We start from the raw sequence: 24,965 nt of genomic DNA, 5'->3' as shown, positions 1-24,965 counted from the left end.
CTGATAGATATTACACAGATTTTTATTCTACACGTTAGAAGGTGCATCTTTAGTTACCATAACAGGAAAGGTTTGCAGTGACTCCCCATCTTCCTCGTATATGTAGTGCCCCAGCAGCTTCCCCTCTTCCTGATACTCATCATCTAGACCCTGTATGCAAACAAACATCAGTGACATCAGGCCTTCATCACTGTGTCAAGTTGTGAGGCTTTATGTTCCTATGTTTCTTACAAAAACGGTGAAGTTGCGTGGGGCACTGGTGATGTTTCCAGTCGGTGACAGGGCCTTGGGGATGTGCTCCACGCAGAAGGATGTGGGCAGGATCCTCAGGGACAAGCGGATCACCAGGTAACCCTGAGAGCCTTTGAACGCCCAGCAGTTACCTGGGTACACATCGGGCTGAGGAGCAGAAGTGAGGGGAGAAATGCCAAAATAAGTTTGTGGCGTAGCGTAGTGTTTCTACTAATTATTTCAATAATGAAATAACAACAATGGTTAAATACTCAAAGTTCATATACCAACGACGACCATAAACCTGTTCAATTTTGTAAGCTGACACCATTTCCCTCAGTGGAAACAAAGCTTTTATTTACATTTATTTCAGAGATAAGAAACAATAAATTGTGAAGACAGTAAAGCCTCCACTAAAATAGCATTTTAAGTCTCGTGTGTGATTTATACTTCGGGATTTATCCAAGTTTCATATGAGCAGAGGAAATCTCCGCTCGTCGCTAGGCTAATGTATGCAATGTAAAATGCCATAGGCTGGCGCTAATAACGTTAGCATGTTGTATTTGTTTGGAAAACATGATTAGTATAAGACAGTTGTTGTGTTGGTGAAACTTATGAGTTGTAATGGAGCAAAATTTTGTAACGTTACCTTTGTTACATGTTGCTGTTGTCCCGATTTTATATGAGTAGAGGAAATGTCTGCTAGCTGCTAGGCTAATTTATCCTATGTAAAATGCCATAGGCTTGTGCTAATAACGTTAGCATGTTGTATTTGTGGGGAAAATGTGTCCAGATAAAGACAAGTGTTTGTCTGTGAATGCTGCGAGTTATAGTGAAGCTGATTTGTGTCCTTGTGTTTGAAATTGTCTCTATTAGGCCATGTTTATTGTGTTTTTAATGTGTGTTTTGAATCGACTAAACTCTACAGCGCTTCGCCACCAACTAGTGTTTTGGAGGTGTAAGTGCAGAGATATACACGCACACACCACCGCACAAGTATAAATGCTCACAATGGCATAGGCGATGTGCATAGGGTCTGCCGCACAAGAATAAATCCTGCTCCAGTTCACATGGGCACCTGACAGATGTGATAAATTGCAAACCTATCCTTTAACTAATTGACTTCACATAATCAATAAGATGGACATTTCTCTAATGGATATCTCATGGTGAGGCTCACCTGGATGACAACACGTGGAGACTGGGAGAAGTACCAGAGCGGCAGGCCGAACAGACTCATGAGGGCTGTTTTGGTCTCATATGTCTCAGAGCAGCGAGTGCTGAGGATGCTGCCACCTGAACACACACACACACACACACACACACAAGTTGAGAGGAAGCTGTAAACTCAGGGCTGTAGTGCTGCTGGAGCACGGAACGACGCTCCGTCACTTTCCTTCTCCAAGTGAGGACACAGAGTATTAACAGTTCACCTAATCTGGTTGAAATTCATACATTTTTTTAGTGCTTCAAAATCATGTCATCACTAATGCGTGTGTCATGCAAGACAGAAAATAAAATCAAATCTAATGGAAGTTGTCATGTTGACATTTAAGGTGTGTTTTAGTGCCTGTCTCTTTAAGCCCCTCTTCTAAAAAAGCCCAGTCTGCTCTGACTGGTCAGTGTTTCCGGGTCTTTGGACCAGGACTGCAGTCAGGGAATGATTAACGGAGAGTAGAGGAACTATCTACTGTGAAAAATCACCAATAAAAGCTTCTCAACACAAGCTGCCAACAGGAATATGATTCAAAACCCGGAAGAAATGAGCAACATCAGCAGCCAAGACTACATATTTCCCTGACATTGGGCTGTAGTTACATTTAGCAGTGTCACCTATATAATATAAGCACTTTCAGTAGCGTGCACAGAGCAGATGACCATATAAAGAAATCCATTACAAGCTGACGTCAGCTTGAAGCTACAGTACAATATACTGTAGGAAACAGTATTCAGAGCAGCCTGAAGCCTGAGGTTTGTGCTTACAGGGATTTTACCTGCATTTACTTCATTATTTTAAACTCTGGCCACCTTTAATATCAACATTTGACATTGAAACATTAGAAAATAATAATAATTGGTCTCTTTAATATACTTAATAATGATTGTGGAGTTGAGGGTCAATCACGCTGCACAGTCTGTGTGTACAGTTCCAAGTACTTCTTCTCTTTTTAAAAACGACAGACCGGACATATGGGGATGTGCAGCTCAAAGCACACCAGTGTGGTTGTGATTATAGGGTGTGTCTTAACTGTGAGGCTCAATACCCATGCTTACTCTCTCTCATATAGGTCAACAGCCTGCTCAATAACACGCCTGACAATGGAGCCTGAGCTTTTGCTGTTAATACCCTGTTGTCCTCTAGCCTGACTGATGCCTGCACCCTCATTACGTAAGAGACATACATTAGAGCAAAGTGCAGAGTAATGGAGCAGCTATCTTGCTAATCCCTTCCGACCATTATAGGGTTAACTACTGACTTAGACGGATGGGCGCTGATATCAATGTGAGGCTTGCTTCTTACCTCCAGACTCCAGGGCGTAGTCCACCAAGCCTGTTCGATCCTGGGAGTAGAGCCTCAAAGCGTTTTGAACAATCACCTTCACTTGCTGAGGTCGAAACGACAAGAGCTAAAGATTAAATACGAGCCTCAAACACAAGGCAAACAAATCTTTTACAAGAGCTCATCTTAGATTATGTAACTGAGGTAGAAATACACAGCGATGATAGTTTATGTTCATTACCTCCTCCGTCATTCCCTCAGCAGCAGCAGTGTGCTGGACAGTCCCGGTTACTGTCTGAACAATGGTCTTAGCTTGGGCCTCGGCCTCACCCACAGTTTGGGCCCGGTTCAGCTCCAGCTGCAGGGAAACATTTCTCAGGATGCTCAGCTCCAGTGAGGACAGGGAGGCCTGCAGGTCGGGAGTGCTCACGTAGCGCTGGGACAGCCAGAGGATCAGAGACTCGGGCACCTCTCCCTGCTCCTGTCCCGGTCCACCACTGCCAAAGAACAGGGTCTGCAACTCCTTACGCACCTGGGAGGACACTTGGGCTGATATCTGGGACAAGGGTGCACAAGAATCAAATGAATGACTGATCTGGATGACAGGAAAAGTAAATTACTAATCTGCACAGTAAGGACAAATTAAAGGAGCTGTATGTGACATTTAGAGCAAACAAAAGGAGTGTGACTTTGTTCTCTGCTCTGGATGCCATTACTCCACTATCTCTTTACATAGCAAATAGTTCTTTGCTGGTACATTAATGCTCTGAATGCTGCATACAGCTCCTTTAAAGCCCAAAGATAAGTCAGTACTTGTGTTACTTACCGTCTCCTGCAGTGTGTCCAACTGCTCACACTTGCCCTTGCATCCCAGAACGCCCTGCAGGTCCTGTCTAATTTTGCCCAGCTCCACCTCAAGCCTCTGCACCTCCGCCAGCAGAGCGTCATGTTCCTCCTGCTTCACTCCCACACTGAGTGAAAGACAGATCCACATGTGAGGTGCCTTTATCTGGGAGAATATTCTCACAAAATGGGAATATATAATAAAAAAAAGCAATGTGAATTTCAAGGTTCAGTATTTCTCTCTGGTTTTTGTACCTGACAGGAACTGTGTCCGCTGCTGTAGTGACAACCACCTTCTCTCTCTCCTGCTTCTCGTGCTCATACCGCTGCTGTTTCTGTTGCACCTCCTACAACAAATATCACGCATAAGGAGGATGACTGAAAATAGCACAGAAAATGCAACCTAAAACAACAATGAGATTTTCCTGGGAACACACACCCATTTGATACAGCACCACTGTTCCTTTGTGTACGTACTTAAATCCTGACACAAACAACCAGATCTGCCTTCATACCTGTTCATGTCTGAGCCTGTCAGGATTTTCTTTTGTGTTTTTATCGCTTGTTGTCTCTTCGGTATGTGTCTCATCATTTCATGCTATTATGACAGCTTTTGTAGTTAATAATTAGACTGCAGTCTTTGTATGAATACATGTTCCTTGTTAATGTTTACCATCTGACCGCTACTCTTGCATTATGTACTCGATTATAGATTATTGTGCTTGTTTGCCTTTATCTTTATTATTTGGCAGCTTTAATTATATATTTTATGGCTAACTCAGTAATTGACAATTAGGCATTTGAATAACATTGCAATTGTACCTGGGTCTTTGCATTCAGAGTCTTGAGCAGCAATTCTAATTCAGCCAGCCGTGTCGCCTGATCCTCCTGGTGCTGTTTCTGCTGCTCTGCACTCTGCACGGAGCACGGATAAAGATAAAGTATGTGAGACACATGTCAGCTTTTTAATCAGAACTTCCCTTGACACGTATCCTCATCTACTTACCTGTGCTCTCTGTGTGTTCTCCTGCTCCAGCTCTCCCCGTAACACGCCGAGTCTCTGCTCCAGCAGGGAGGACACCCACAGTCCCAGGCTCTCCCTATCTGTCTGAGTGTGGAGCTGCTCCTTCAGGGTGCTGTAGAGACCCATAACGTCCCCGTGATGCTGCTCCTGTTTCTGGTCACCCTGCTGGACTCGCTCCCACAGCAGGGCTAGCTGCCGCTCCACACGCTCCAGTCGCTCCAAATCCACACCAGAGACCGCCACAGGGGGGAGGACTGGCTGTGGAGGCGAAATGGGAATAGATGAAGAAAAATAAGTTACAAATTTGTGGTGACTCCAAGACAGCGCTGCATTGTACCAGACACACAGTGGCATTAGGGGTGGGCGATATATCAGTTACACTCGATGTTTTGCAGCTTGTTCCATGTGGGATGTATGGAATTACTATATCGCAAACAATGACTGCAAATTGTCACGTCATTTTTTTAAGCCACCCCCCTGTGGCTCTCTCCCCCTCGCAGAAACAAAAAGAAAAAAAAAACAAAACGTATATGTCATACACACTCCTCAAGTCACTCTCTTCTGTGAGCAGGTGAGGCACTTGTTTTTGTATCTGCACGGCTCCACACTGCCACTATTTAGTCACATTTTGCGACCATGGAGCACCAGTGCACCAGTGACCTGTCATATTTAACGGTGCCACGGTCACAGTTTGACTGTCTGCTAACTGCTGACCAGGAGCTTCGAGTTCACAGCAGAAACATCAACACTTCTAACCCAAGACAAGTCCTTAGGAATAAAAGCACCCGTGGTTCCACTTTGATTTATTTCATTATAACAATACTTTAACTTTATTATAACAGCACTTTATTTATTAAAACAGTACTTCATTTAACTTTATTATAACACTACTTTATTTATTAAAACAGTACTTTATTTAACTTTTTTATAACACTACTTTATTTATTAAAACAGTACTTTATTTAACTTTATTATAACATTACTTTAACTTAATTATAACAATACTTTATCTGACTTTATTGTAACAGCACTTTATTAAAACAGTACTTTATTTAACTTTATCATAACAGTACTTTATTTATTATAACAGTACTTTAACTTTTTTATAACACTACTTTATTTATTAAAACAGTACTTCATTTAACTTTTTTATAATACTTTATTTTTTTAAAACAGTACTTTATTTAACTTTATCATAACAGTACTTTATTTAACCTTATTAAAACAGTACTTTATTTAACTTTATCATAACAGTACTTTAACTTTATTATAACAGTACTTTATTTAACTTTATTATAACAGTACTTTATTTAACTTTATCATAACAGTACTTTATTAAAACAGTACTTTATTTAACTTTATTATAACATTACTTTAACTTAATTATAACAATACTTTATCTGACTTTATTATAACAGCACTTTATTAAAACAGTACTTTATTTAACTTTATCATAACAGTACTTTATTTATTATAACAGTACTTTAACTTTTTTATAACACTACTTTATTTATTAAAACAGTACTTCATTTAACTTTTTTATAATACTTTATTTTTTTAAAACAGTACTTTATTTAACTTTATCATAACAGTACTTTATTTAACCTTATTAAAACAGTACTTTATTTAACTTTATCATAACAGTACTTTAACTTTATTATAACAGTACTTTATTTAACTTTATTAAAACAGTACTTTATTTAACTTTATCATAACAGTACTTTATTTATTAAAACAGTACTTTATTTAGCTTTATTATAACAATACTTTATTTAACTTTATTATAACAGCACTTCATTAAAACAGTACATTATTTAACTTTATTATAACAATACTTTAACTTTATTATAACAGCATTTTATTTAACTTAATTATAACAATACTTTGACTTTATTTTAACAATACTTTAAATTTATTATTACAATACTTTATTTACCTTTCTTATAACAGCACTTTATTTAACTTTATTATAACACTACTTTGTTTAACTTAATGTATAAGATGTCTATTTAGATTTATTGTAACAGTACTTTATTCAACTTTATTTTAACAGGTCTTTATTCAACTTGATCATAACAATACTTTATTTAACTTTATTGCACAAGAGGTTTATTTAACTTTATTATAACAGTAGCTACCTTATGTAACTTAATTGCAACAGTAGTTTATTTGGTAGTGTAATATTTTAGTAGTCTACAGTATAAAGGAGATTTCAAAATACATAAAACTGTGCATTCACATATAGCCTACAAATATCATGATATAATTCATAAGCCACATTGCCTAGCCCTGATGGGCATTGTTTATTTCTAAAATACAGTGTCTGTGTGCAGGGCAACTATTCTGTGGTCATTAGAAAATGTATTTTTTTATTTATTTTTTTTATTTTTTTTTTACACACACACACACACACACACACACACACACACACACACACACACACACACACACACACACACTCACAATCACTCATTGCTGGCTAATAATTATTTAGTGCTCTTCAGAGTTTCATCTCTGTATCTTACTGGTGCCTGTGAGACTGGGGTGGCTGGGGTCAGCTCCACTGGAGTCTCTGGTGCAGGGACGGGGACTGAGGCAGGAGCTGGAGCAGAAGCTGGCACCAAGCTAGACAGGAGGGTGAGGGGGGATGCAGGACGCCACTCGGTTAGGTTTATGGCTGGGAGGTAGGCGAGCAGGGCAGCAGTGGACGGACCCCACAACCATAAAGCTGCATAAAGACAACAGATGGTGAAAATTCAACCACAATTTTATCTCCCTTGAAAATGATTTCAAGTAAATAAAATCTAGGATTAAAGGGACAAGTATGTAAAAGAATACATGGTTCACCAAGTAACCAGAAAATAAATAAATAAATAAATGTCTTTTGGTGCGTAGTCCTGCTGAACCACAGAGTGCAGTAACTCATGAGGAGCCCAGAAAGTCTGACCTGAATCCTATGCTGGATTTGCAGCATACTCTGGGGAGGCGTGCTGGTTAGGACACCTACTGCCTCTATAGACCGATGTTTCTCCTTGTGTGCTCACTAAATGGGTTACACTGGTGATAAAGGAAGAGCACACTTCTTATGAACTCACCAAGGAGGAGCAACAGGGGCAAAAGGAGCAGCAGCAGCTTCCAAAGTTTGGGAAGGCATCTGAAACACAGAGTCAAACCCTGGTCAGGTAAAAACACAGCTGACAGGGGAACATGGTGACAAGTCAAAAAGACAAAAACCTTTATGATTCAAAACTACTCAACATTTTATCGATACATGGACGCCATGTATCGATCTTTTAGTATACGATATATATTTTTTTAATACTTTTTATTTATGAACACTTTTTACATTCTGGAAGAAAAGACAAGAATAAGAAAAAAGAAAAGCAGTACATAGGAAAAAAGACGTTTACAAGATGTTTACGAGGACATAAGACAAATTTTCCTCATTTAAAGGTGTCATATATGGTACATACCTGTATTTTGTATTTGTCTTTTTTACATAGTGCCAGCAGGATCTTTAATAGATAGATCTATCTTTACTTCATTCATCATACTAAATACTAAAACCCAACGTTTTTTAAATGATTGTTGCTACTTCCTTCTAGAAAGTCTGAAAAGAAGGAATAGTAAGCTACTTTAGAATTTACCTGAATGTGTCATAATAACAAATATGGGTTCAGTCGGGTTGCACAGATATAAACTGGTTTAAACTTGTACACCAGACCAAACCGGCAAAACAGAAATCATCCCAACTCTAGCTGTAACTCTTCTGGCTGATCACTACGAGTGACCCCTTACACAGCCATTTGATACAAAATACAGCTGCGCCAATATTTTTAAAACAACGTAGCTGATAAAAATGTCAGATTCTCTCTCCTGTGTTTTGCGACACCTGAAGGTTGAGAGAGATAATGGGGCAAGAGCTCTTACCGTGTCAGAAAGAAGACGTTGAGGAGAGACATGAGAGACACCAGCTGGTACCATCCTGCTGCGAGAAACCACAGAAGTCCCCTGCCTGCCTTCACTGGGCAGATTGAATATGTAAAAAAACAAAAAACACATACGGACCGAGGATGAGAGCACAATCTGACCGTGCTGCCAAAAGCAGAAGCAGAATAGACACATCAGTGATGAGGATAAAAAAAGCGGCACCAACCTGGAGCTGCCAGGAGCATCCAGAACAGTGAGAGCAGCCTCTGCACCACTGTCCCAACCCCTGATCCCAGCGCTTTGCCTGCTCTCACCACACAGTAACCTGGCTGGAGGAGGCAGTGACCTAGAGGATAAAGTGAAAGAGGGAAAACTTAATTGCAGCATGACTAGCTGACTTATAGACTCATCAGTACTGAACATATCCTTGTAACAGTATATTTACAGGCTGTCATGAACATAAGTAAAGGGCTGGTTAACCTGTGTAAGCTAGGACGCTCCACAGTGCCCCCACCAGGCGTCGGGGCCTGGAGGACTGTGTAAGAAGGACGGTGTGTGTCTCTGAGTGCTGCTTCCCTTTACAGTCATCGCCTGTGTGCGCCAAAATGATGGATGGCAGGCAAACAGAAGACACAAAAACAAAGCATGTTTGGATGAATGACATTAGGATGGCTGACAAGCAAATACAAAAAAAAACAACAACAAAAAAAACACAGCATGATGCAATTCTGGGAATAATGACCGCAACAGAAATTAAAACAGAAAATGAATCAGAAACACTAAGGGTGTTTTCACATGTAGACTAGGCACATGTTAAGTGAACCACAGTGAACCGAACTCAGACCACATTCAGAGGAGTCTGAGCTCTCCTGGAGTGTTCACATATGTGCAAAAAATGCTGAGTCACTGCTCTGAGTCCCTTTAAGAGGGCTGAAAAGGACCAAGTGTGAAAACACCCTAAAATAAATGTATATAATAAAAAAACACAAGAGAGCCACTTGCATGTATGATACACATGTGTGTGTGTTAACAACACTGACAGCTAAAAACATAGGTGTCATTTACACTGCGGTCACTGGGGACACGACCCCAGCACTTTTGGAGATGGCCGATTTTGTGCCCATCACTTCTTAAAAGCAAAATCTGTTCTGAAAAACAGCTTACACCTCCAAATGTTAACAAATGAGAACGCTGTGAGAACCATGTTAGCATGTTATGGCATTGTAATTGTTTATAAAGTGCCGTTGACACATATGTTATATGTCACACTAAAGGCAAATGCCGCTGTGCAAAATGTCACAACCCTCATCTCTTTTTTGCTTCTGCAATGCCGCGATGCTGTCTAAAATCACACACTCCACAGAAAGCACATATCGCTGGAGGGGATGCCGAGTGCTGGAGACAGTGTGGGTTTCAGGAAGCCAATCACTGGCATGTATTCTGGGAGTGTCCAGTGATCACACCTTTCTGGACAGAAATTCATAGACCACCAAAAAAGATACTTAATACTGATCTTCCTTTGCAATTTTCTCCATTATTTTTAGGAGGTATGGATTTTAGGGCCAAGTATTCTGACAAATATATGTTGGTATTTTGATATCTGCTTGCAGGAAAGCCCTCACAAGGCGCTGGTTGCTTCCTGAGCCCCCCACTTTAGAGGAGTGGACAGATATTGTAAGTGATATTTATGTTATGGAAAAGATTACTTTTTCTTTCTGTCCTCAGAAAAATGTGTTCATTACTGGGCGAAGTGGGTGAAATTTGCAAGACCCTTAAAGGGATAGTGCACCCAGACATGAAAATTCAGCCATTATCTACTCACCCATATGCCGAGGGAGGCTCAGGTGAAGTTTTAGAGTCCTCACATCACTTGCGGAGATCCAAGGGGAGAGGGAGTAGCAACACAACTCCACCTAATGGAGGCTGACAGCGCCCAAGATTCAAACGTCCAAAAACACATAAATGAAACCACATAATATCTCCATACTGCTCGTCCACAGTGATCCAAGTGTCCTGAAGCCCCGACATAAAAAGTTGTTTGGAAAAACGTCATTTAAACTCTGTTTTTAGCCTCACTTGGATCACTACGGACGAGCAGTATGGCGATATCTTGTGGTTTCAATTGAATTTCATTTGAATCTGGGGCGCTGTCAGCCTGCATTAGGTGGAGTTGTGTTGCTACCCCCTGTCCCCTGGGATCTCTGCAAGTGTTGTGAGGACTCTAAAACTTCACCTGAGCCTCCATCGGCATGAGGGTGAGTAGATAATGGCTGAATTTTCATTTTTGGGTGCACTATCCCTTTAAGACCTGATTTTGTAGAGGTATCATACAAAAGACCAGTCAACAGCAAGAGAAAATACTGCTTTTCATATTTTATGTTTTGCTTTGTAAACTGCTGTCGAAAATAAATACATAAATCACACACTCGAGCAGCATGATGCCGCCATTGTTTGGTTCTGTGTAAAAATGCAAGGGGGCATGAAGAAGGGACTTTGTCGCAGGCCTTTAGTGCAATCTAAAAACAAAAAGGGCTACTAACAGCTGCGTTAAAGACTCCCTGCCTCTAACTGGTTGTTTTCATTCACGTATGGTAATGCCATCAGAGGGCAAATATTACGATTTCACCAATTATCTGTCTCAGTTATTGCCGTGTCAATATAGTGACAGTATCAAAAAACTACAGCTTTAATCTCTGTTATGTGTTTTTATACTTTAAGTGCAAATTAAGAACTAAACTAAGTTGTTTAACTAAGTGGGCTGTTAACCTGAAGTTAATTTATTTTAAAATTTTGGTTTTAAAATGGTTGCTTGAAACAGATCTGGAGGACTAACTTGACTGAAAGACAAGTGTCTGCAGGTCACAATGGTCAACAGGCTGCTGACTGGTTAGAGCAGTTCACACAACCTCTGCTCCCTGGTCCTAAAATAGGTCACGCATATGATTAACTCCGTCAATCACGGCTTCCACAAGAAAACGTACCGCGTGTAGAGAAAGAGAAAATGTGTGTGTTTTGTGTGTCTGCTTACACAGGGAACCATTGAGATTAAGATGTGAAGCATCTTCAGTCACCAGATCCTTCACGTTCATGCTTCCACAGAAACTTGAGTGAGCTGTAACATACAAACAACATGATTATTTACATAACAAAAAACACGGCGCGTGAGAAAATTGTGACGAAGTGAACAACGGACGAAGAAGAGTAAATGCGCATGTCACCAATTTGACAGCGGAGGAGCTCGATGTCATTGTGAGAAAAATGAGGACAGAGATGAAAACAGTTTAAGAGGAGACACGGTGGCAACTGCTGGAAACGAGAATAAAGAAATGAGAGTTGATGAATTCTTCTGCAGCTGTGAGAGAACCAGCTTAAGTCAGGAGGACACTAGAAATAAAACTGACCTTGCACAATTTGAAACATGAAAACTGCAGATTTTTTCAAGAGGTAGGAGTAATGGTGTCTCTTTGGTACAACTCATCACGCGATAGTTTGTCCGAATTTAGGAAATGGTGTTTTCGGGGATGTACAGGTTTAGTTTTGTTTCCAGTATACTTCCTCCTTCAGAGATAGAAAGCAACAGTGTGAAAGTGAACGCTGGATGGACTGAGGAAGAAACAGAGATGAGACAGATCATTTAAATTCAATTCAACCACATTTTTATGCTAACATGAGGCTTCTTATTCCTTCAATAAAAAAGTAAGCGCTTAGGAAGGAGAGAAATGGTGACAAGAGAGTTTATTAACAGAAGAGCAGCAGAGGAGGTCAGGGGTTCGGACCCTTGACCTTTGCCCTTTGTAGTTCGGCTGGTACCTTGTCCTTCATAGCCATTAGCCCTGTAGCCCATCATCCTGTGGAGAGTGGTCTGCTTAAACAGCCACAGTTGGGACAAACTGGAGGACACTGCTTGTCTCATCGAGTCCGAGAATGATGCAAGGACACCTGGTGACACAACCGCCAGCCATGTACAATCACTGTTAGTCAAAAGGCACAGTCGAAGGCTGGCTAATGGCACAAAGTAATACAAAAAATGGGTGATAGGATGAGGAGGAAGTGAGGTGGATGATAGAAAAATCCCCTGAGGATGCCCTGAGAGACATGTGACAGGAAGCTATGAGAAGCCTGATAAGAGGAAGGTAAGAAGGTTTCATGAGAAATAGATATAGATCATGACTCAGGCAGAAACATTAAAGCTGGCGTAGGCAGAAATCTGTCCTAAGCTCCCCCCACCAGACGGCCGCATGCACAGACACACGCTTCAGACAGTAACTCAGTGTTAACCATACACTGATTTATTTAATCTTACAACCCCGTAGAGCCCTCCCCCTCTCTCTGTTTATCAGACCACAGATGATTAATAAATAATTATCTAACTAGCCACCCAACGGTCCCTCAGCCCCACTGTGGACTGCATCCCTGAGAGGAAGTGGGCAGCAGCTCCAGCAACCGACCTTTAGTTTATGGCTGTAGCAGCTCAAATTCAGCCAGAGCAAATCTTCCAGCATCTGGCTGGATTTGGGGTGTTGCGGTCACTGACAGGGAGTCCGTCTCTGGAGCTGCTGCCCGCTCTCCCCTTGCACAGGTGGTCTGTGGCGGTGGGGAGTGAGGTGGAGGACCTACTGTGATTGGAGGCTCTAGCTAACATTAGCCTTTTTCCCGTGGTTAGCAGAGGGCTAAACTTTAAGCAACATTTTCTCTCTTTAAAGCACTTCACTGATATTTACTTGTTTTGTTTATTGTCAGACTCTCTTTTAGATTCTCTTTCTGGTTAAGTCTCTTTTTTGTTGGGTTGCTTTGCAGTGTAGGCAGCTGTTGCCAATGCTTGAACAGCAACTTTCTCTGCAGGACTCTTCACCACTGAATCAGGCTTTCACGAAGAAACTGCATCTGCATTTGTAGAACAGCCAACAGGAACGCCCTCTCTCTGAAATGACTGACTGACCAAAGTCTCCCGTCACAGCCTAAATTTTCTAAAGCCTGAAAACAGAGCCAATACAAGGTGCAGTTGACTAGTTTTCTCTCAGACCATACAATATGCTCAAAAGTTTTATGGGATTTTTGCCCAATGACTCCAAAATCAAACTGCCTACCCCAGCTTTAGTCCACACACTTAAAGTATGTAAAAATCGATTGTATTCACACCTACAAAGTAAAAAAGAAAAACTCTGAAAGGGGGCTAGAAGCACATCCACTTTTTGTCCCTCACTGAGAAACTCTGAATCTGTCTTCGCCCGCCTCCGCTGCTAGCAGTAGATTTTCAGCTCCAGGGTTCGGTTTGCATCCAAAAACTGCACACTCTACCATGTTTGCTGGCAAAACTTTCACTATGCTTATGCGAACTCTCGCTCTCTGTACTGACAAGTCTGCTCTGTGCTAAAGGCAGGTTTCTTTGGTGGTTTTGTGTTAAAGTTTGTTCCCCTGTCGATATGTGTTACCTGTATTAAGACAATGAATTTCTTTCATATAGGTGACGTACCTAATCTTGCTCTCCTGGGGAAGTGCACAGACATCGTACCTCCAGAAGAAAAAAGTGACAAACTCTGGACAGATGCAAGTCAGTATAGTCAAGGTCGGACATTTAGGGGACGTAAATGAGAAAAACGGGGGATCTGTGAGAATGATGGTAAGAAATCTGCTCAAACAGAAAGTGGAGATTTCGAATAAGCTGCAGATAAGAAATACGCGTAAAGTCTGCCAGTTTTTCCTTAAGATCACTGAGCTGAGCACCTCAGGAAAAATTCCCTCCACAAAAGACAGAAGAAGAAAAACAGAGAATGATGGGTGATGGATGAAGAGCAAAGAACGTCTCTTGTTGTGTACCTTTTCCCGGAGGGCTCTTGGCCCTTGAACCCAGCCAGAGCACATTGTGGAAGAGCAGGGTGACTAAGGACACTATGGGGGCCAGGGCTCGTTTGCTGTAGCGCATACACGTGTTAGACATAGACACCAGGACACCTGGAGAGAGACACCACTTCCAAATTATATTCTCATTATCACAACATTCTGGCGATTTCACCCTCCAGCTCCTATAACTTCAATATTTAGGAGGACAAATGTGAGCAGCAGCAATCTGCGTTTCAAGTATGTCATTTCAGTCAACAGCTTCTTACCTGTCTTGCTCCTTCGACTCCTGTCTCTTGTGTATATACTTGTGAAAGGTGATGAGGTGGAGGAGGAGGAGAGGGCGTCAGAGGAAGCTTCTGCAGCCTGAGATGATGATGATAATGATGCTGAAGAACGCGTAATAGAGCAGTCCGTCTTCTGAGCGTGAAAAGAGCAGTCTTTGCAGATGTAACCATTGGCAAGCGAGGTGTGGGACTTCGATGCGCTGGCATCGCCGTTGACACTTGTTGAACTGTGGTCTCTGCTGGAGCTCCTCCCTGAGAGTGAACAACATGCATACGGAAAAAAAAAATCATTAAGTCAAAAACACACAGGGAAACGGTTAAATTCATAAAGTCATTACTAAGCAATTATGCTATTGCTTTACCTGTAGCTATTCACAGTAGCATTCATAGTCTTCAGTACAAGTTTGCAAGTGGTATTGGAAAAATTTAGGTATGTTTTAAGTACAATTTAAGTAGAAAAGTACCCTCTTTGTAGCCAAAATGGGCTTTGACAGTGTTACATATATGTATATTATGCTATGGGATTATTATCATTGATGCAGTAGCATGTAATGTGCATTTTAATGTTGTAGCTGGCTGCTGTACAGCTAATCTTACTAACTTTAAACTGTTGGATGGTGTAATTTACTGTATACCTCCATATCGTCTGCTCAAATAATTTCTGAATTTTGCAAAAGCATAATGGGTCATTTGCGATGCAGTCCACATTGTCAACAACTGACCCCAGTGTCCATCCACAGCAGTAGACGTGGTGGTTGTGGTTGTGGTGATGGTGCGTTGTCTCAGTTGGGACTGGTCCAGGATGGAGTTGAGCTGAGAGGCATCGGACGCTGTGTTGCTTTCCTGAATGATGCTGCTGTGAATTGGGGTATTAACCGCTGAGAAGGAGAGGGTTTTCCTCGGTGTGGCAGCTTGGCTCAAGGATAATGACAGGGGCGTGGAACTGGACTGTTGCTTTTTGCTGCGCAGTGTCCTGGGAGACAGAAGACAGAAACCTATGAGTTATTTTTTTTTAAATACAAGTATGACAGAGGCATGTTGAGATCATGAGAAAGATATGTGCTGTAGAGTCTGTCCCACAACCCACACTTAGGACCTTGAGCACTTGATGTCACAGGAATTGATACATCGGTTCAAAGTTGATGCCAAAATTCTGAAATTGTGACGGTATTCATTTTTCCTTCAATAAAATAAAATTTAAATAAAATTACATTTGAATGTTTACAATAAAAGGAGTGTTCGTTCAAGCCCATGAGAATTATTGTTTTGATTTAGTTTTTTATTGTGGTATTGATTTGGGCATCAAGAATAGCTGAATTTCACTGGTATAGGTATCGACTACTAAATTTCTGGTATCGTGACATGACTAACTCAGCCACTTCTGTAAAAATGTCAACACTCTCAGTACACTTAACCCACACTGGACGCACAGTTCTCCTTACAATACTTAAAAGCAGTCCTCAGAAGTCAGTGTACCCCACATTTCACTGTGGTTGTTGCCAGTCATATTCCTTATATTCCTTTTTTTTTTTAAAACCAGGCTCGGGCCCAAAACTGCTGCCATGAGCTTGAACTGTGCAGGTTCATGTAGGGTCAGGCCTGATGTTTTGGTGCCAATCTGAGCTCGATATTGCATCTCACATTGTCAGTATACATTTTACTTCAGTGCCCCCACCTCTGATTCTACCAGGACCCTCCACACCACAATAGCTGACACATTTAAATGTCCAACTATTTCTTTAAAATTATATCTTGTAGTTTGTAGTTTTAACAATGATTTTGAAATATGTAACCATTGCTAGCCTCACCGTGTCTCTCTCCTGGTGCTGGTGTAGCTGCTGCTGCTGTTGCTGTAGTTCTGGGAGTAATCAGCCTGGCTCTCGTTGCCATAGTGACCAGCACCGGTCTGCAGACGCAGGCTCCGCCGTGACATCCTGGGCGACTCGTACACGGCAGCAATCTGGTGCTCCTTCTCAAAATCCAACGCTGCTGAGGAGTAGCTGGAGCTGAGAGCGGCGGGAGGGAAGGGTGGAGCAGAAAGAGCGCGAAAGTTAGAAAATGGGGGAAAAAGAGAAGAGAAAAAAAGAGGTTTCATGAAAGGAGGTACTGCATGACAGTTAATCACATGGAGGGATGTTTCTAATGTCTGCAGCACGGAAATTAATTTGGAGACAGCAAACAGGCCTCGAGCGACTCCGACCTCAAATCAATACAGCGCAGGGATATCCTGCACTCTTCCTGATATGTGTGTGTCATCTTCAGAGAGGCTTTCTTTTCAAGCAAAAACAAATAAAACATGGGAACAGACAGTCCGTTTAGAGCGCTGTGATGCTGTTGTTCCCTGAAACTGGCAGCTGGCCTAACAGGAAGTGACTCACTCACACGGAGAAAACAAGACAAAAGAATAGGCACAGTGTGTTTCTGAAAGTCCAATTGGAACAACGAGCCTGATAAACATCCCAAAGTATGCAAGTAGGCTGAGAGAAATATTCTACCGCACTCACTGCAATCTAAAGCCAACCGTAAGTGGAAACACACCACGAGTGTTGTAAATTTTGACTTTGCCATGCGTTGTGCAGCTGTGACTCACAGGGCCACACCCACCTGGTAGAAGAGGCAGGCAGAGCCAAGGCCAACATTCAGACATGACTAATAGGAGACAGGGCAGGAGTTGCGAAATTCAGTGGAACCATTATAAAAACTATTTCTATAACCCCTTTGCTGGTAGTGCAAACAAACAAACAGCGCTAACAGCGTAACACTTTACAGGCGACATAAATTCTATCTCTTATTTGACAGAGATTCTTTTACTTACAGCTCACAAAGTTGTGTGATCAGCTATAACAACACAAACTGTGCAGACTGTGTACACTCCTCAGCATGTGGCTCAACTAGATCAGGCAGAATTACTCCACAGATATGGAAGGGTGGGTGGATGAAAAGGAGGAGCGAAGCTCTTTATCAGTCATTGGAGGACAGAAAATAAACTTCCTGTGAGACGCTTGAAAAGGAAGCACTTTCCCTGTGAGCTGTTTGGTTTAAGACACAAACACAGAGTCCCTGTCAATGGCTGTCGCACAGCAACAGTGAGTATATCAAGGCAGAGTCTCGCACACCAACAGGAATCTGAGCACTATCAGCAGTGTGTGCATGCAGTGCATGTCTGTCCCTCCCTCTGCCTCTAAACCCTGAAGATTACACACCAAGAGCCAATTATACGCTTTCGTCTTCGCTCTGCCTCCTGCTCCGACTGGCTTTTCTCTGAGCACATGATCCGGGCAGCACCTCTCCCTCTGTATCCCGTTGGTCTGAAATGGACCTGAGCTAGCGTCTTAAGCATGCGCCAAGAGGAATGACTGTGCGTAGATGTTTAAGACCACCTTGTTTACGTGTGTGTAAACAAACACTGCTTCTTTTTTTCCCCCCAACACAAGCAGACTATCATCATCGTATCTGTTTAACAAAATCCCCTTCTGATGTCTTTTGTCCACCCAAAAATAAATCTTTGAGAGGAAAGATTAACCTGAGTATCTGTCGGTGTGTGTGACACACCCTTCTCCTGGGGTTTCAAAGTCACATACCTATGAAAAAAATCTCTCCCAGAAGGAATGCAAGTGGTACTGTACTATGGCTATGGCACTACCAAGCTCACTAAATCATTTTTAAACTGGCCTGGTATGAAACAGCACTGGCATTAGCGCTACCTGCAGGAGCAAGTAACTCATACTACTACTACTTCAAATAACTGTTACAACCGTATTTGAATCACACCGTAGATCATGTATCTTGAGGGACGGCAACACACTGCCAGTAATATCACAAGGCCATGCAAGGACAGCTGAGCAGAGAGGTGACGCACAGTCGCTGTGGCTCCCTGAGGCAGAGAACTTGGGGACCGGGGAGGAAACACACCCAGGCAGGGTGTGCCTGAACACAGGTGGGCGGGATATCCACACAATAATCAGCTTTCCATCACATCTACGTCACTGCTTGTCTGATTCAAATTTGAAATTCAAATCTTGGAAAAAAGCAGTGTTTCAAACTTTATAGACAGTATTATTCATTTGAGTGGATAAATGACCAAATGAACACTTCATAACTATATCAATAAATCTCACAGCTGCAAGGAGGAAATGCTGGCACTGCACTTTTCTGCAAACCACAGATTTGTTTTATTTGTACATTTCATACCATATCAATGTTTTTTAAAGTGACTTGTAGCTCTGACTACATATATGAGCTAACCTGAGGTCATCGTGAGGTGGAAGCGATGGTGAATGTGAATGTGCTGAGCTGCATCTCCATGTTTCTCTTGCCTGTGTGTCCTTGTGTGTCAGTCTCTAAATTTTGAGGTTTTTGCATGTTTAGGAACGCAGCATTGGCGGAGCTCTTCATGAGTTCTTCTTTTACCCAGCAGCAGTTTGTGAAGTTTTAAATCACGGGGTGGATTGTTCACTCGATCTGATTAGAGCTTTACTCTTTATGAGTAAAATCAAACTTTTAGAGCCAGCATAATAAACAGTTAAGTTTTATTTACACTGCGTCTGGCGTTCTGCTGCTCCCTCTGTGCCCAGAGTATGCTCTGCACTGTGAGAGTGTGAAGTAACAAATAGCCGACACATATTCCAACAGCACTCCTAATGAGTGGTGCAAAAATAGAAAATCAAAACGTGGCGGTAAATGTTTTAATCAGGGCAGGTTGCCACGAATAAATGAATGTGTGGCAACTAATTTGACAATCAATCATTCGGTTTGAATACATTTTTGAGTAAAAAAAAAAAAAAAAAAAGTAAAAATACTCTGATTCCAGCTTCTTAAACGTGAATATTTTCTGGTTTCTTTGCTCCACTATGACAATAAGCTGAATATCTTTGGGTTGTGGACAAGACAGGGCATATAAGGATGTCATGTTGGGCTTTGGGAAACACTGATCGACATTTATTTGTTCATTTTCTGACATTTTACATCAAACCACTTATCTGTTAAGCGAGAAAATCAAGTAATCAAATTAACTGACAATGAAAAAATAATTGTTGCGGCTGTTTTTGACTCAGCCATTGCTAAGCTTCCAGCAGGTCTGTGCCACCAAAGCAGGTAGCCAAAAATAAAATGCAAACATTTATTATGGTGACTGGGTGTCCTCAGGTGTGCACAAACAAACACATGCAATGCAGCTTATCAAAACATAATGGTTCCTGCAATATTACTGACTGAGCGCCTGGGGCATTGAGGCCCTGTGCAGGGCAGGGCAGGGCAGGGCAGTGCAGGGTGTGTGTGAGAAAGAAAAGACACTTGTCTGTCTGTGTTGCCTGCAGCCAGGCACAATCATTAATGTAATCTTATCCTATTCATGAAGCGAGTCACAGAGAACTCTATTTGAACAGCACAACCGCCTATACAAATACAGCCAAATACATACAAAATTAAAATGTGCATCTCCCTGCGGGGCTGGAGATCACACCCTCCTTAAACGAACTAAAACAATGTTTAGCACTAAGCGACTGCTCAGAACCCAGCCTTCCTCATCAGAAGCTGCAAACAATGTTTAATTAGTTTGCAAGCTCGTTTTAGTTGTTCTAGGTATCCAAATTGATCGGTGAGCTGCTCTCTCTCCCAGGCGGCTCCCACGGCCCACATCAGTGATAAAAATAGAGATGGACGCTGTGCTTTCAGGAGTGAGTGAAGAAGACGCAGATGAAGAGACAGACATACAGTATGGAGGAAGAAGACACTTCAATCCTGACATTCAGCTTCCTGGAATCTCTCCTTGCATAACACTAAAGCTTTGATACTCTTCCCACACTCAGTGGGCACAGCCGGCTTTCTTACAACACACAACTACACAGAGCAGATCAGACGGGACTCTACATTTTCTGTAGCTTATGTTTTTCTTTTTTTTTCTTTTTTTTTTGCTATTTAGCACATATTATTATTCACAGCGCGACATGTGCGTGCAGGATTGGGTTCGAGGTTGGTGGGAATCACAGGGTAATGCAGAACATACAACATGATTATGATACATGACTCAGTATTGAGATCCAGGTGCACTTCAAGCAAACTACCTGTTAAATAAAAAGCTGTAAAATTATCAAATAATTAATCAATGACATCAGTTTCCTTTCTTAGTTTTCTGTGATAGTAAACTGAATAACTGCTTGTCAGATAAAACAAGCATTTTTAAATTGGGCTTTGTGAAATAATGATGGGGATTTTTCACCTTTTTCTGACATTTTATAAACCAAACTCTTAATCAATAAAATACTAGGCAGATTGATCAATAATGAAAATAAGCTGAGTGCTCTACAAACAGGTACTAAATCCCCTTTGTATTAGAATACGAAGAAAAACTGACATTACTTCAAGGTGCACATGCACAATGGGAATGAGATCAGATTTATCAGACAGCCTCAGGATGCCATTCATCCAAGTGAAAATGCAACATGACGAACGAGAAAGTACCTGCCCGTGGGGTGGAAGCACCATTACTTCAACGTCTGCCCTTTACCAGCTCATCAGGATATCGTACCCTGGAGACAACAAAAAGACTCCACGTTTTACGGCAGTGCGAGGTTCACAGCAGCTGCCAAAGCGACACAGGCAAAACCGGCTCGCTATCATTTCTTTCAGATCCAACCAGAGAGCCCCACAAGACAAATCCCTCCATGACAAAGAAAAAGTAACTTTAGCAACTGAACTTCTCGTGAGTCTACACCTCCAGGACCATGTTTGGTTTGCTGCCACTAAAAGGGACATGCCACCCACCCACCTTCTGGCTGCTTTGCATAGTGTATGCAAAAAAGTGAGCTCCCAGTCCCGTCACAAAGCATGCAGAATGGATACAATGAGACATCAAATCTACATGCAAGGACAATGATCTGGTGCTTTACAGCAGCAGGTGTGGTTTAGATTTGAACGAAAACCAACGACATCTGGATTTAAAGAAACATTTCTGTTTGGTTATCTGGAGCAAATACGCATTACCAGAAAGATGTCTGGAACATGACTTTAAGGTCTGCAACAAAGGAAGTCCCTATCCGATCTAAAATATTTGTATCCGGGCCGATCAAGGCATCTTTTAAGTGATCGTAAATTGGCTATGTTGAGCTATACAGAGCCCAATCTTTTGTTTTACGTCAGCTGTCAAACAGACATTTTACTCGCAAAGCTTACACGCTTGTTAAGTCTTCGCTGTCTGTCTCTACTGAGTGTAGAGCAGGGGCAGAGTCCAACCTGCGGCAAAACACCACATCATAAATGACAGCAAAATGCAAACTGTTTACTTGTGTTATTTACTAAAGTTATGAGGACTCATTTAATTTCAGTGTGAAAGTCTCGAGCAATCTGCTGTCATCTATGCTGCGCCCTGCGAGAGGGAGACAGACAGCGGTGCTGAGCTTACGACAACCACACTAACTACAACGCCACATGCCACAATGTTTATGTAGCCTAATCTGTGCAAAAGATGTACAGACAATAGGGGTGGGCAATATGGCCCTGAAATAATGTCACAATATTTCAAGGTATTTTGGCAATAACAATATTCTTGACGATATGAAAAATAAGTTTTAAAAAAAATAATTCATTATTAATTTAAGAAAATAGAATTGCAACAAAATAAGTGATATAGTTTTACAACGTTTACAACAACAGTAACTCAAAGTGAGAGTCAGATTCTATATACAATATTAATAGGTCAACAAAATAAAATCTGCCACAAATTACACATTTAAACAGCTCCCAAATACAATAAATGTACCCTGGGATCCATATATATATATATAGCAAAATCCTAAATGATTGAGTTGTTTTTTTTCCACCTGGACCTTTATGCTCTGCCATTTCTCCTCTAATCATCACGCTGTGACCTGTGACAGGCCGTTATGATACCACAACTATCACACATTCACATATATGTAGTTTTTTGTCGAGCTGTGAGCATCACGTAGGTTTACATTACCAAAGTTTTATGACAAAATCACTTGACAACACCGACTCCCGTGTGCGCATGGCGAGAGAGGAGAGAGAGAGACGCTAAGCTGCTGCCAGAGGAGCCGCTGAATGGGTTCCCTCTGAGCGGTAAGTCACTAAAAGAGTCTGAGAAGTCTGGGGCTGTTCATAAAACATTCAGGACTCCACAGTTCATTCCACACTACTGAAACCGCTCCTCTTTTTGGAACCACCGCGGAGTCTCTAAAATAATTTCGCTTTCAGCCATGCTTGTTGTTGCCATGGGTAACAGTATGACATCAATATGTCAACAAGTCAAAATATCGCGAGTATCACGATAAGAATTTTTCATACCATATTAAAGATAATACCAGTATTATCGTGGCAACAAGGCAATATGGCACACCCCTAACAGACACCGAAAATAGACACTCAACGGAAAACAGCTAATTCAGGCAGGCTAACTCCGACACGGCCTGCACTGAATCAACAAACACTGGAGAACAGTTTCAAGCCCGAAGAAATTCCCTCGAGACAGCAACAAGGCCATTTTATACTTTGTTAGCTTTTAAAAAAGAAAGAAAGAAAGAAAGAAACATCAAGGTACAGCTTGGATGCAGGGATTTTTTTCTCAATGTATTTACATGTAGGCTATATACATTGGATTTTAATAACTTAAAAGTTCTTGAGGTGTGCACTGTGCAGCTGTATAATGTTGGAAAACAGAAGTACTGGAACGGGAGTCGGTATCGGCAGATATTCAATATAAAGTAACTCCGATCGGGGGCCAAAACACTTTATCAGGACATCCTTACAACTAACAATTATTTTCTTTATCAATTCATCTACATTTTACTTTCTAGACATTAGTCATACATTTTTGGTGAATAACAGGTCAGAAAAAGGATAACTGTCCTGAGGTAATGTCTGCAAATTGTTTGTTTTGTGTGACACAAAAAAAACCCCAACAACTCCATTTGATACTTCATTTGAACTGAAAAAGAAACAAGATCATCTTTCTGCTAATAACAGAAAAGTATAGAAACTGATCTTATAATGGGACCTAATCTGTAGCTCAGGGTTGAAAGTCTCTCTCTCTCTCTCTCTCTCTCTCACACACACACACACACACACAGATTATGGAAACCACGTGGATTGTAATCTCAACTTCAAAACCACAAGTGCGGTTACAAAAGCCTTGTCAAATGCTTGCCAGAAAGCCTGTACCCTCACAGCAGAAGAAAACAGAAAAAAAGGGTTTACAAGGCGAGGGGGCGCGTTGTTCCCAATGAAACTCTCGGAGCAAAAACTGCCAATTAAAATTACTGAAAAACATTTGTTAGTACAGATTCTTGTCCTACTGTGTAACAGATTAAAAGATTAATGCAACAAAATATTATGCTTCCAAATGTAAAACAGCCTGGAGTCAGACATTCAATCACATTTATGACATTTTCTTCTAATGAGTCTGTAACCACCGTCTCATAAAATAAAATGTGTTTGATTGGCTCTGTAATCCAATCTTAACTTAACTAGTGTTTCTGTGATGCACAGCACAGACTGTGATATGGGAGTAGTGCAAGCACATGCAGAGTGAGACTAAATCTGCCAAAAACAAATAATTTTAGAGACTTGGGATGCTGTAATTTGGCTGAAGTAGAGAGTACTTTGTCACCCATTCCCAACAGTTTATCTAAAGCTCCTCCCTACTACACAGCGGAACCAATCTGTGTTTACTGAAATTATACTGCGCTAATCTTTCCCTAAAATTAAGCTGTGAGAGAAAAAACAAATTCCCGTTTCCTCAGACGGTTATAGAAAGTCTTTTCCCTTGAGGTGCTGAGGCCTATTTTTAACAGAGGCCAGGAACTGGGAGTCTGGGATGAGTGAAGAGCCTACGTTTTTCCGTCCAACTATCTCTGGGTGGGCAGGATTTGGCACTGCGATTAGGATCGTTCCAGCCCACCCTCACTTCCCCTCCCACAGAAATCACTTTCCTTCTGCCCCACGCTATAGCACTATAGTGTGCCGTTTCATGTTGCCATAGTTGCCACAGAGACCACTCTAAACAGCTCCCTGGCTCAAGTGATCAGCAGCAGAGGCTGGACATGTAGCATTTCCAACAAACAGATGCTGTCACACAAACGAACACGAGCCTGGCTGATACAGAAACAGAAATGCCTCTGATGTCAAAAATAACTCAACAAAATCTAACAAAATTAACCCTCATAAAGAAGTAATGGCGGTACAGGCAGACTCCAGCTGCTGTCATTTGCTTGGCACTTGACCAGTGATGCATGTGCTAAAATACACCCAGACCAGATGTCAGAACAACTGTGACAGAAGCAGCGTGAACAACGCCTGC

The 24,965-nt window shown here is 41.5% G+C and overlaps 1 protein-coding gene across 8 annotated transcripts in view; it reads right to left on the bottom strand.

Annotated features, from left to right (window-relative positions):
* sun1b (Sad1 and UNC84 domain containing 1b) overlaps positions 1 to 24,965 on the bottom strand; it is a 44,332-nt gene that overhangs the window by 2,141 nt on the left and 17,226 nt on the right. For 6 of the 8 annotated variants that reach the window (XM_049562511.1, XM_049562509.1, XM_049562508.1 and 3 more), the window contains 20 exons: positions 16,462 to 16,659; positions 15,376 to 15,626; positions 14,636 to 14,905; positions 14,346 to 14,480; positions 12,339 to 12,467; positions 11,557 to 11,640; positions 9,009 to 9,119; positions 8,755 to 8,874; positions 8,529 to 8,622; positions 7,694 to 7,752; positions 7,124 to 7,326; positions 4,581 to 4,856; positions 4,397 to 4,489; positions 3,830 to 3,921; positions 3,558 to 3,702; positions 2,973 to 3,287; positions 2,753 to 2,837; positions 1,412 to 1,527; positions 232 to 399; positions 58 to 150 (listed from right to left, as the gene is read on the bottom strand). In XM_049562511.1, the coding sequence (XP_049418468.1) occupies positions 58 to 150; positions 232 to 399; positions 1,412 to 1,527; positions 2,753 to 2,837; positions 2,973 to 3,287; positions 3,558 to 3,702; positions 3,830 to 3,921; positions 4,397 to 4,489; positions 4,581 to 4,856; positions 7,124 to 7,326; positions 7,694 to 7,752; positions 8,529 to 8,622; positions 8,755 to 8,874; positions 9,009 to 9,119; positions 11,557 to 11,640; positions 12,339 to 12,467; positions 14,346 to 14,480; positions 14,636 to 14,905; positions 15,376 to 15,626; positions 16,462 to 16,586 (2,964 nt within the window). In that variant the 5' untranslated portion in view covers positions 16,587 to 16,659. Of the gene's footprint in view, positions 1 to 57; positions 151 to 231; positions 400 to 1,411; positions 1,528 to 2,752; positions 2,838 to 2,972; positions 3,288 to 3,557; positions 3,703 to 3,829; positions 3,922 to 4,396; positions 4,490 to 4,580; positions 4,857 to 7,123; positions 7,327 to 7,693; positions 7,753 to 8,528; positions 8,623 to 8,754; positions 8,875 to 9,008; positions 9,120 to 11,556; positions 11,641 to 12,338; positions 12,468 to 14,345; positions 14,481 to 14,635; positions 14,906 to 15,375; positions 15,627 to 16,461; positions 16,660 to 17,468; positions 22,320 to 24,965 lie in introns of those variants that run through there. The other 2 variants (XM_049562514.1, XM_049562515.1) reach the window with 2 other exon arrangements.

The sequence above is a fragment of the Epinephelus fuscoguttatus genome, linkage group LG19 (assembly GCF_011397635.1).
Source record: "Epinephelus fuscoguttatus linkage group LG19, E.fuscoguttatus.final_Chr_v1".
In the NCBI taxonomy this organism is placed as follows: domain Eukaryota; kingdom Metazoa; phylum Chordata; class Actinopteri; order Perciformes; family Serranidae; genus Epinephelus; species Epinephelus fuscoguttatus.
Note: the sequence above shows the minus strand (reverse complement) of the source record. Positions and strands in the feature narration are given on the sequence as shown.